This window comes from Megascapheus bottae, chromosome 1 (assembly GCF_031878675.1).
Source record: "Megascapheus bottae isolate mThoBot1 chromosome 1, mThoBot2.hap1, whole genome shotgun sequence".
NCBI classification, from domain to species: domain Eukaryota; kingdom Metazoa; phylum Chordata; class Mammalia; order Rodentia; family Geomyidae; genus Megascapheus; species Megascapheus bottae.
In genome coordinates, this window is record NC_143509.1 from 25,710,076 (window position 1) to 25,722,523 (window position 12,448).

The 12,448-nt window shown below is 52.3% G+C and overlaps 1 protein-coding gene across 2 annotated transcripts in view; it reads right to left on the reverse strand.

Moving 5' to 3' along the window:
• Positions 1-104: 104 nt before the first annotated feature.
• Positions 105-12,448, reverse strand: part of Dot1l (DOT1 like histone lysine methyltransferase) — a 66,950-nt gene continuing 54,606 nt past the window's right edge. Inside the window, exons 23-29 of one of the 2 annotated variants that reach the window (XM_090338811.1) lie at positions 11,671-11,800; positions 9,281-9,861; positions 8,780-8,985; positions 6,566-6,630; positions 5,109-6,065; positions 3,792-4,428; positions 105-2,484 (exon numbers count right to left, since the gene is read on the reverse strand). In XM_090338811.1, the coding sequence (XP_090194937.1) occupies positions 3,827-4,428; positions 5,109-6,065; positions 6,566-6,630; positions 8,780-8,985; positions 9,281-9,861; positions 11,671-11,800 (2,541 nt within the window). In that variant the 3' untranslated portion in view covers positions 105-2,484; positions 3,792-3,826. The remainder of the gene's footprint in view (positions 2,485-3,791; positions 4,429-5,108; positions 6,066-6,565; positions 6,631-8,779; positions 8,986-9,280; positions 9,862-11,670; positions 11,801-12,448) is intronic. The other variant, XM_090338818.1, reaches the window with a different exon arrangement.

Sequence of the window (12,448 nt, forward strand, 5' to 3'; positions counted from 1 at the left end):
ATGTAGTTCTTAGAGGGCTTGGTGTTTGAGTTGGGGGATCTCTGCCACTATCAGCTCCCGTGTTAGTGAATGCGCATACAAGAAAGGTTGTAATCCAGGCCAGGTTCAAGTGAAGACTGATTTTATTACAGTGCCTAGAGGCAAAAACAATGCAGTGGGACACCCATTAAATACAGAGCTCACTACAGGAAGAAGCAGAGCTGTGCTGAGTTACAGATGAAGGCCCAGAGGGAGGAATGCTGTGTGCGTACTGGACTTGCAAATGGGGGGAGAGGGAAGTGGGAACAGAAGAGTGAGGGAATAAGTCTTAGTCTCCACTCGTGGGCTAGCATAAAAGACTTGAGAGCCAGTTCCTGCTGGCTAGCAGGGTGCCTCCCAGATCTGTGTGTGTGTGTGTGTGGGGGGGTATGTTATACTAATTCCTACTGTTTTGTGGTGAGTTCCTGGGCAAGAGCCACAAGGAGGCTTCTAGGTCCACAGCAGCAAGGCCTCAATCTGAATAGCCTGGACCATCAAAATAGCATCAGATTCCAACACAATGAATGCTACCTGTCCCATACCCAGTTACCAGGAAACCAAGTCAGTGGGTATCTGCAGGGAGCAAGGAGCCAGCGTACCATAGCCAGTTAGCATGTGGTATCTGTCCCTCTAAGGGCTCAAGCAGGGACTTGTATTCATGCCAGGTACACTATCACCCAGCACGGGACTGTTAGGCACAAGCCCAAACACTCAGTATCTTTGTCTCCCAGCACTCAAGTATGTATAGATCAGGTCACAGGACGGATGTTTGAATATGGCCTGTCAGTAGGAATCCGCGCACCAGCATGGCCCAAAGTGCACCAAGCTGTGGCAGAAGTTTGAAGTGTTTTCTTCCAAACCACGCATTATGTGCCAGCTTTGCTGTCACCCTGAAGTGCCCTAGGAGGCCCTTCTCCCCACCCCACCCCCAGGATCCAAGGGAATGAGGCACAGCACCTATAGGCCCAGCAGAAGAGCACCAACACTGGAGGGGGAGGAGGGAAGGAGTCACCAGCACCATCTTCAGGGCTCCAGTTAGGGTGGGGTGGGCCTGATACACAGGTTTCCTTAGGTCATCCCCCTGCCTGGGGCTGGGTGCAGGACAGGCCTGCTTCTAGGCCCTCCCTTGGCTCCTCCCAACTGGAAGCCAAGGCTCAAGGAGTCAGATCTAGGTCAAAACCAGGAAGGCTTATTAGCAAGCCCAGGAAGTCCTGCTCTTGTTGTGTCCTGGTCAGTCTGGGACTACATCTAATGCATCTGCCCCCGGGGTGAAGATGCCAGTTTTGGGGGTTGAGGAAGCAAAGCTGGGAGCACCCACAGCAGCTGCAGGAATGCTCATGAATGCTCTGACAACCTGAAGCTGACCAGAGGACACAGTGGGCCATGTTTTCTGCAGGGTGCCCAGCCCTGGGGCAGGTACTATTTTTGTGCCTTTGAATAAATAGATTTTCTCCCCTTCACTTTCCTTTTTAAATTCGCTGTGCATTATACAATCTAAAAATAAATGCAGTCAAGTCTATGAAATTTATAAATTTTCATCACATCTCTATAAAATACTGTCACCCATTAGTGTGACTCTCTCCTATACACAAAACACCAAGGAACCCACGGTGGGCCTGCCCCATGTCACCTGGCCAGCTTGCCACAAATCAGAATAAGCAAAGGAATATAAAAGTAAATGCACTTGTCACACAAGCCAAACCAGCCCCTGGGAATCAAGTACAAAGCCATGTGTTGAGCACCACTCAGAACGGCTGGAACTGCCGCCTGCTGCACAGAACCAAAGTCCCAATCCACCCAGCACCTGCCAGCCCTGCTCATATGCCAAAGGCACAGCCCTAGCCAGCCAGTTACCAGCTGGAGCATTCACAGTGACGGGGCAAGGTTGACAGAGGGGCCAGGACAAGAGGGTGGGGGTCTGAAGGTAAGCTGTGGCATTCTCTGAAGGACCCTATGAAAAAAACCCAGAGTCAGGCATGCCTTTGGTACAGTTAACAAGCAGCCGGCGCTTCTGAGAACTGGTTTTGGCGTTGGTCAATGTCCAGGGCAGCACCGAGGTGGAGGCTGGCGCAGGCAGGCCTGGTGGTGGTGAGATAGCACCGGAGCAGGCAGGCAGTCGCGTCTCCGCTGGTGGGCCAGCCCTGCAAGTTTTGAGTCTTTATATAGATTCTCTCTTATATAGACATTTCTCAATAGGTTGCCTTTAACGACTTAGATGGAATAAAATAAGTCAGAATTGTTTATACTTTTTTAAAAATGATAAATACTTTATCTAAAACTATCGACAGTACAAACTGGACCAGCCCCAGCACCTCCTGCGGGTGCCACCGATTCACAGTGGAGCTCCTGTCCTCTCCTGTCTCCGCCCTCTGGGTGGAGCCCAGCAAGCTGGCAGCACCAGGCAGCAGGCGTTGGTCCACACCGTCCTTGCATAGGTCGCACGGTTGAGGTAGAAGTCCTAGTTACCTGCAGGGGCATAGGGAGAGGGAGAGCAGCCACTTAGCAGCCCAGAGGAGGGGGCTCAGCACTCAACTCAGGTGGGACAAAGGTCTACAAACACTCAGGTGGGCTCTGTGCTGGTTCTCCAGCAGGACGCCAGCTGATGGCAAGCAGGTGTTGCCTGCAGGCGAACACTGCCTGGGGCCGCTGCAGCCAGCTGCTGGCTTATTTCCACTACAGTCACCCTCTTGAGGACACAAAAGCAGGGCAGCTACAGCCTGTCTAGCTCTCAGCAGCCCAGCACTGACAGAGGCTGTCACCACCCCTATGGCTACACTCCAGCTTACACACATACCCAAGGGAAGGACATCATGGCCACAGCCCCTAGACTTCTACCATGGATGCCTCACTTAGAAGGCACAAACAACCTCACTATTAAGACAGTCCCCTCCCCAAATAAGCCAGGCAAGCTGCCCTCAGGCTTTATTGCTCTCACACTGACAACCCTAGACCCTCAAGCTACCTTAGCCAGCTCTTCCCCACTTCCTGGCCCCATTCAGTTCACAGTGGTGACCTCTAAGCTCCCCTCCATCCTCCCCAAGCCTCACCCAGCTGGCTACCCCTTCTTCCCCATTCTCAGAGCCTGCTACATACCAAGGGCATTGCATATTGCATGCTTGTAACTTTTTCTTTGGTGGGGGCAGTACTGGGGCTTCAATTCAGGGCCTCATGACTTTTCACTGGACCTCTTCGCTCATGGAGAGCACTACCACTTGAGCCTCATCTCCACTTCCAGCTTTTGCTACTTAATTGGAGGTAAGAGTCTTGAGAATTTCTCTGCCCCAGCTGACTTCAAACACTGATCCTCAGACCTCAGCTTCCCCAAAAGCTAGGGCCTTATAGGCATGAGCTATTAGGATACGGCTCTGGACCCCTCTTTAACACCCTATGACGTTCAAATGCCTGAGGACCCAGGCCAGTGAGCTTTCATCACACAGCAGCTCCACCAGTGGCACAGCAGCTAGGCACTGCTGCACCAGTCCTGACTGTCCACAACATGTCAGGTCTACCAGGAACTTGTCCTCACGTGCCAGCTGGAGTTGTCACGCAGAGCCTGCACCATTGGGATTCAGGAGGCCCACACCTCAGTGCTCAAGTCTGTGACTCTGAGGGCTTCCCTGAGCTTCCCTTTCCCCGTTCTACCCCTTTGGAAAGCTGGGCACAGCAGCCCCAGTCCCAGAGACCTCCACCAAGCCTTGCCAGGCTGTCTTCTGGGCAAAAGGAAGGATGGTTCGCTTTCTCAAGGGAGCCACCTCGTGTGGCTCTAGCCTTACCTTACAGAATACGAACGGCTAGCTAAGCAAGGTCTTTATCGGGGCTTAACCCCCGAAAGGTGCGCGGCATAGGGAGGCGGCATGCCAAGGGAAACCCATACAGCAGATGAACCCATAGAGCTGGCCTGCGGGACGGCGGGTGCTGTCTGTGCCAGGGCCAGCCGGGGCAGGGGCTGGTGGTGCACCGTGAAAGAGGGATGGGAGACCTTGTGCGGGAGGGAGGCGAGCTTGACAGACAGAGTGGCGTTAGCAGGCTGCAAAGAGGTGGCAGAGGAAGGGGGTAAGAAAGCTTTGTTAGCTGGGAGGGAAGCAAGGTTCTGCAGGAGCACGGGTTCAGAGTTAGAGGCCAGCAGCGCAGGGGGAGGAGGCAAGGTGACGTTAGGCGGAGGGGGGGCGTGGAGGACAGGTGGCCCCGCAGGGGGCCTGCCCAGGCGCTGAGGAGGAAGCAGGGGAGGCGGGAGCGGAGGGGGCGGCCGAGTCTCCATGGAGGCCGCGGCCTGAAAGGAAGAGGCTGAGGTGCTGGCCACTGCCTGCAGCGGGCTCAGGCCCAGCGTGGCGCTGCTACACACAGCCCCGCTGCTGACACTGACTCCAAATGGATGAGCAGAGGCGGAGGGCACCATGTGGCTAAAGACACCTGCAAACAGGAGAGAAAACTCAGCTTCAACAGGTGGGCATGAGCTAGGCGAGTGAAGAAAAGGCACAGTCACAAAACAGGGAGAAGCAGAATGACAGCGGCGGCTCTGAGTTATGTGTGTGTGCAGGCACAAGCGGCAAGCAGTAGGGCTCAGCGCAGGACACTTACCTGCGCCAGACTGAGACTGAGGCCCCGCCCCTACGGCACACCTGCCCGGGTCTGCCCTGCCAAGAGTATAGCCAAGGCCCAGAGTGCAGCCTGCCTGGCCCGAGCTCCACTCTGCCCTGCATCTGCGCTGGCGCTGTCAGGATTTCCTTGCCCAATGCCAGCTCCCATGGCCTTGCCGCAGGGCACATGGGTGGTCACCTTCAAACAGGTGGGACCCAGGCAGAAAGGACTGCCCTAATTCTATGCACCGCAGTCTTCTGGAAACAAGAGGCACATATTACAAGAGAACTTGAATCGGCTAACTCAAGACAGTCCCTGCCACACAACGATCTCCTACTTGGATTTGGCAAGGAACATACAGGAGGCAGTGTGGCTTGGCCTCACCCCTCTAGAGGGCTGTGTAAGGAACCGGTGAAGTAGCCTGTGATGAACTGAGTACTCCTGGGAGGAGGCGCCACCTGCCTGGGAACCAGAGCCCCCTTCCCATGGGAAGCTGGACTACCTCTGCCTACCTCCGACAGTTCCACCGGCCACCCCGGAGGAGAAGCTGCCCATGGCGTGGGAGTTGGTCAGTCTGGTTGCAGCAGATGACACATGCACCAGGCCTGCAGCAGCCGGCACAGAACTGAACAAGGACTGCAGCACGGATGAGCCGGCCACTGAGCTGAGATTGGCCTGCAGGGACATAGGGCCCAGGGTGAACTGTGGCCCGGGCGTGAAGGTGCTCAGGAAGGGGCGATGTGTCTGGGTGGTGGGGGCTGTGCTGCCTGCAGAGGATGCCGCTGTGGGGAGGCCAGAGCCACCAAGGAGGCCACTGGGAGGCACCGCTGCAGCAGAGATGAAAAGGTTGTGGCCACTCTTGTAGTCAAGCTCACGGTCCCGGCCCTTGTTAGCCCTGCTGCTGTGTGGCAGAGCTGCTTTGTCCGTGGGCCCACACAGGGGCAGGCCTAGCTCGCCCACCTCCTTGCCAGCACTGCTCTCACCCTTCAGGCCACCCAGGCCATCCAGCTGCCGCTTGCTGAGGAAGGGATTGGCTTCTGAAGTGCCCTCCTTGCCCCGCTGTGAAGGAAAGTTAAGTGGGGTACTCAGGCTGGCTGCCTCAGGGACCTTGTGGGAAAGGGAAGCACCGTCATTGAAGCTGTGTAAACTGAGGTCTGCAGCCAGGCCCCCGCTGAAGGCCAGGCCATTGGGGGGGTTGGCACCTGGACTGAGTCCATCAGCACTCAATAGAGAGCTGGGAAAGCTTTTCCTTGGATGTCCGGTGAGCTTGGCCTCAGCTCCCGAGGCTTCTTCCAGGGCTGGCCGGAACGAAAACAAGGAGTTTTGGCTCAGGGCAGAGCTAGCTTGCAGTGGGCTGTCTGTGGACTTGGCCAAGCTGATGTCAGAGATGGGTGAAAAGGTGGATTTCCACTTGCTACTGTTGATGGGCTCACTTGCAGGTGCCAGTTTCCTCCCCACCAAGCTGCCACCTGACAAACAAAAAGGCAGAAAGGTGGAGTCACTGTGCCTGCCCACTGCCCAAATCTTTTTTTTTTTTTTTTTGCCAGTCCTGGGCTTGAGCCCAGGGCATGAACCCTACCCTTGGACTTTTTCAAGGCTAGAGCTCTACCACTTGAGCCTCAGCACCACTTCCGGCTTTTTTCTATGTATGTGGTACCGAGGAATTGAACCCAGGTCTTTGTGCATGCTAGGCAGGCCCTCTACCACTAGGCCAAACGCCCAGGCCCCAAATCGTTCTTGACACTGAGCACAGTATCTGGGTCTCAGTGCTCCTGCTATTCACACCACTGAGCCCAATCAGAGACAGGACTGAGGTGGGTGAGAAACAGGTGGGTAGCATGAGACCACTCAGAAGAGGCTTGTCTGCCCCTTCATGAAAGGAGTTCAGAGCCCACCTTCCCCAAGAAGCAAGTAGAAGACTGTCCCAAACTGATATAAACACACCTGGATTCTAGGTACTTGAACTTACCATTATCCAAGGTCTTCGGAGGAGACTTGCTTTCTAAGGAGATTGTTGCAATTTTTCTCTCAATTCTGTTAAGGGAAGCCAGCAGTATAAATGTTAGAAATCTAAGTGCATCCTAACGGGGAGCTGTGGGGCCACTAACATAGAACAGCGAGCTGTTTCTGTGGGGAAAAGAGGTCCTCTGCTGAGCTGGGGGGGCAGGTGAACAGGATGCAGTTCCCTAATGCACCGAGAAGCAGACAGGGCCTGAGGGAGGCAGCCTGTGGTAAGTCTTCTGACCCAAGCCTTTTCTCAGTATTTGGAGCCCAGACAGCACTGTACCAGGCTGCTATTAGAGCAATAAGTATCACATTTTTCAGAAGTTTACTGTGTGGGTCCATGTCTATCACACATCTCTAGGAATACAGAAAAAAATCCCAAAGTCCTGAAACCACTAAAGACAATGCCAGAAGGGGACGTCCAAGGACAAAAGTGGGGTTTTTGTTCTTGTTGTTTGCTTGTTTTGCCAGTTCTGGGGCTCAAACTCAGGGCCTGGGCACTGCCTCTAGACCCTTTTTGCTCAAGGCTAGCACTGCCACTTGAGCCACCATACCACTTCCAGCCTTTTCTGTGTATGGGACAGCAGGGAATCAAATCTAGGGCTTCACGCATGCTAGGCAAGCACTCTTCCACTAGGCCATGATCCCAGCTCAGTTTTAACACAGTTTACAGATATGAAATACAAAATAAAGAGAAAAAAAATGGGAGGGGAGATAAGTGAAAATGAGGAAGGGAATAACACTGTTCAAAAAGAAATGTACTCATGACCTTACCTATATAACTGTAAGCCCTCTCTACATCACATTTGCAGTAAAATAAAAAATAAAAATAAATTACATCGGGCATGGTGACTCACACCTGTAATCCTAGCTACTCAGGAGGCTGAGATCTGAGGATCTCGGTTCAAAGCCTGCCAGAGCACTAGAGTCTGTGAGACAATTATCTCCAATTAACCACTAGAAAACCAGAAGTAGCACTATGGCTCAAGGGGTAGGGCAGCAGCCTTGAGCTGAAGAGCTCAGGGCCCAAAGTTCAAATCCCACAACCAACAAGAAAATAAATAAATATTTTTTTTTTTTAAAAAAAGCAAATAAATAATAGCCAGGCACCCGTGGCTCAGGCCTGTAATCCTAGCTATTCGGGAGGCTGAAATCTGAGGATCGCAGTCCAAAGCTAGCCCCTGCATGAAAGTCCATGAGAGTCTTACCTCCAATTATACACTCAAAAACTGGAAGTGGTGCTGTTGCTCAAAGTGGTAGAGCACTAGCCTTAAGCTGCAGAGCTCAAGGGACAGCATCCAGGCCCAGAGTTCAAGCCCCACAACAGACAATAGATAGATAGGCAGACAGACAGATGATAAACCACAAGATGTAAGTCCATTGGACTTTACTGACAAAAAGAGAGACAGATGCCAGTAGTTTATGGCTGTAATTCTATTTAGGCTGGGATCAAGAGGATTACAGTTCCAGGACACTCAAGGCAGAAAAATCCGCAAGATTAAATTTCAAAGGAAGAACTAGGCATGGTAGCTTGTGTCTGCCATCCTAGGCTAAAATAGGAAACTAAAAACTAGGAGTTCTGATTAAAGTACAATATATTCATGTCCAAAATACCAGGGTAAAACACTTTGGTACTATTTTTTTTTAAAAGAAGAACAAGAGGGGCTGAGAGAGTGGCCTAAGGTAGAGTGTTCGCTTAGAATGCATGAAGCCCTGGGTTAGATTCCTCGGTACCACATACCCAGAAAAAGCTAGAAGTGGCGCTGTGGCTCAAGCGGTAGAATGAATGCCCATGCCCTGAGTTCAAGGCCAGGACAGGCAAAAAAAAAAAAAAAGAAAAGAAAAAAGTTAGCTCTGTCAGAATCTAGTATCTGCAAGGAGGGAATGAGGTGAATATGGTCTAAGTATTTTATATATGTGTATGAAAACATAACAAGAAAAAAAGAGCATATAACAAGAAGGAGGAAGCTGGGACAAGAGAGTGATCATATTATATATATACACATGGGAATGTCCAACAAACCTCCTACTGTACAACTAATGTATGCTAATTTTTAAAATCTTAGTCAAAACAAAGAGAGCCTTCCCAAGGTCAATTCAGTATGCCAACCCCTCACCTATTTCCTGGGCAGTGGGAACACAGCCATGGCCTCTCACTGAGGAACCTAGCTCCACTTACCGAGTGCTGCTGGGCTCATCCTCAGAGCCTGGCTCCTCGTCTGAGGTCAGTGGGGAATAGTGGGCCCCATTGGACTGGCTCAGAGGTCGTTCCTTTTTGAGCACAGGGGGCTGGTCATGGTCATGGTAAGGGACAGGGGAACTCTTCAGAGAGTTCTCGGGGGACGAGATGGCTGTAATCTCCAAGGGCTGGTTGATGTTACTGACCTAAGGTGTCAGAGATTTAAAAAAATACACATGCAGATCACAAATTGGACCAATGAGTCCTGAAGCAGGACTCCTAATATAGGAGCTGCATAAGGCCTCTGCCCCTCATAGTTCACCCTAGAACCCAGCACCCACTCACCTTGTGCCAATCCCCACCAAGTACTAGTCAAGCTCCCCTGACCACACTAGGCTCAGCCTCTCCCAACTTCCTAGGCCCAACACAGCCAGCTGAGGCAGGAGGTGGCTGAGGGAAGGAGAGATGACCTACCCCTACACCAAGCTGTCCTGTCCTTACCATGGAGTTGAGGTTGAGGGGGGACCCTGAGGACTGTGTGAAGAGGCCAGCAACAGTAGGCAGGGCCCTGCGCTTGGGGGACACGCCTGCACTCAGACTGGGGGTTCCGGCTGATGCACGCTTCCTTCTGCCACGCTTCCGGCTGTCCTGCCCATGGCTTTGCCCACAGTCGCCACGAGCACTTGCTGCCAGGGGGCTGTGCTTGGTGGAAGGTGACTGCTTGGTGCTGCCTGTGCCAGCTGAGATAGTGAACACAATTCTCCTCTTTGCCTCATTTTCTGGGTCGGAGAAGCCAGAATCAGAAGGCAGGTCTCCCTTGCCAGCATCAGGCAGCAGGCCCTGAGTGACCCCACTGAACCGTGGACTGGCAGAGAGCTGAGGGATAGGAGAAGTGGGGCCAGAGTTCCGGGGCTGTGTCAGCAGAGGAGGGTGCTGCGGTGTTGCACTGCGGGACCCCACCATAGTGAAGAGGCTCCCTGAACTGGAGGACTCATCAAAGGCAGCTGATTCAGCTCCAGAGGCCAGTTGTGCTGGGCTGCTAGCCAGGGCTCCACTGATGGCCACCGAGCCGGTATAAAAGCCTGCCAGGAAGAACACAAGACATTCAAGTGGCCGAGACTGCAGAGCAGGGCAGCCCTTATTCTGGCTAGGAAGACTCTCCATGTCCCATACCAGCTTAGCCTGCACTGACCTTCTCTAAGAGAGTAGGATATATTCTGCACACCACACCCCCTACCATTCTGTGTGAAGGCTCATCTCATAGACCTCCCCTTAGGATATCTTTCTGGAGATAGCCCCGCCCCCACCCACCTGTTTTGAAAGCAAGGGGGCTCAGCCTGCTGTTGCCTCAGATGCACTTAAATCTCCTCCCTTTGGTCACAGAAGTAATTTGGGGCTTCTGCTTGCTGGGAAATCACAAAGATGGAAGCTCCTATCTGTGGCTCAAGAGGAGGTGTTTGGCACTAGTTTGGCAGTGGGTCAAGTGAGGTATAAGGGAAATGAGCATGGTGGGTCACCACTGGCAGCCTGGAGCTGGACAATGATGAAGTCAGTAACACAAGAGTTTTGTCCCCACATGCTGCACTGTGTGATGAACTCATCAGAGATAGAGTAACAGACTCCAGAGTCACTGGGATCCAGCAGGGAGTGGGGTCTCAGGAAACATCCCCATCTCACGTGCTGTACAGTTCCCCAGTCATGTCAAGCAGTTCAGTACCAGAGGCAAATGGCCACTCCTCTGATCAGGGGGTGCAAATACCTGTGTGGCTCAGGAGATAAGGCGCCTGATAGCATCCTAAGCCCGTTAGGCCATGACATGGGTAACGGAAGTAGACAAGTGACAGAGGGCAGGGGCAGATGTGGCTCTTCCCATTCTAGAGACTACAGGCTCTCTAGAACCTGGAGACACACAAAGCCATGGGCTTGTCCCACAGCAGGCACACAACTGTTCCCCAATATGGTCCCTTCATGGAAACCATCTAGAAACTTCCAAAGTTCTGTACACAGAGACAGACCTTATCTAGCCAGAGCAATCACCACAGGATGAAGCCGCCTATTTTCTAAGGTGTCTCAATTGGCCGTGGGTGGCCAACTAGCCCCTCTCTCAGCACCAGGCACCACAGAAAAGCCTGGGTGCATAGACCATGTAGACACTACCTTTTACTCCTGGGAGTTAACTGCCAAAGCCAGGTCTGTGTCACTGCTGGCCTCACAGGTTCCAGCTTATTGGTCTGACCTTCTACAACTACTATGAATAAGACTTCACATGCACACAGCCTCATGTCCCATTATTCAGGTCCACCTGCTGTATACTCCCACCTAGGATTACAGTTATACCCAAGGCCAAGCTACAGGTCTCCCTGGCCCTTTAAGGAGATGACAGATGTCTTTCATCACCATGGACAGAGACAGTTTGGGTTTTTTTTGTTGTTGTTTTAATTAATAAATTTATTTGCCAGTTCCTTGAACTCAGGGACTGGTTGCTGTCCTTGAGCTTTCCCAAGGCTAGTGCTCTACCACTTGAATCACAGCACCACTTTCAGCATTTTCTGTGTATGTGGTACCAAGGAATGAAACCCAGGGTCTCATGCATGTTAGGAAAGCACTCTACCACTAGGCTACACACTCTTAGCCAAAGGGATCAATTCTTTAGCCTCAAAAAACTCTGACTTCAGGCTAAGCAGGTGATCTGGGGTAACATCTGGCAAGCACAGGTGTACCTCATAGACTGGGATCTAACCGGATGGCACCTGGCTTACACAGAGTTAGCTAGTCTTCCCACAGCTGAGGGATAAGAAGGCACTGCTGGCAATGCCCAGTGGCATAGGGTAGTGGACCACAATCCCCAGAGACCCCATTTATCCACTTTAAAGACTAGAGGGAAATGTTACCTGTGGGTGCCAGAGTGAGGCTCCTGCTCCCTGCAGCACTGCCCCCAGCTACATGGGCATTAGCACCAATCTGCTTCTCAAGTGTGGACGACGAGTCTCGAGGCTGCGGCACAGGACTTGGGGTGCTCCTCTGCCAGAGAAACCCACAGTGGGTGAGCAGCAACAGCAGGAGAGGGCTTGGGGAGAGTTTTGGGGCCAGCCAGAAATGGGAGGGCAAGGCCACTTGTAGACTGGATAAAGACCACAAGACAGGAACTGTGGCTGGGCTAAAACCTCCAAATGTCAAGTGGTTTTCATGTGAATTACATTCAGTCTCTACCCCCCCCCTTTCCCCCCCAAAAAAACAATGCTGGGCTTTTTGTTACACCTCACCCATTTCAAAGAGGCTGCTCCTGGCATCCACGTACCAGCTGCCAGGTTTCAGCTACAAGATTGAGTTCTGAGCAGGAGTTCCCTAGACCCTTTCCACCAGCTCACCCACCTTCCATCAAAAATACCAAAAACAGAGTCAGGCACCAGTGGCTCAAGTCTGTAATCTTAGCTACTCAGGAGGCTGAGATCTGGGGGCCACAATTCGAAGCAAGCCAGGACAGGAAGTCTGTAAGTCTCTTTATCTCCAATAAACTACTTAGAAAAAAATGGAAATGGCACTGTGGCTCTAGTGGTAGAATGCTAGCCTTGGGCAAAAGAAGCTCAGGGACAGTGCCCTGGCCCAAAGTTCAAGCCCCAGGACCAGAAAAATAAATAAATAAATAAAAAGCAAACCGTAAGTAAAGAT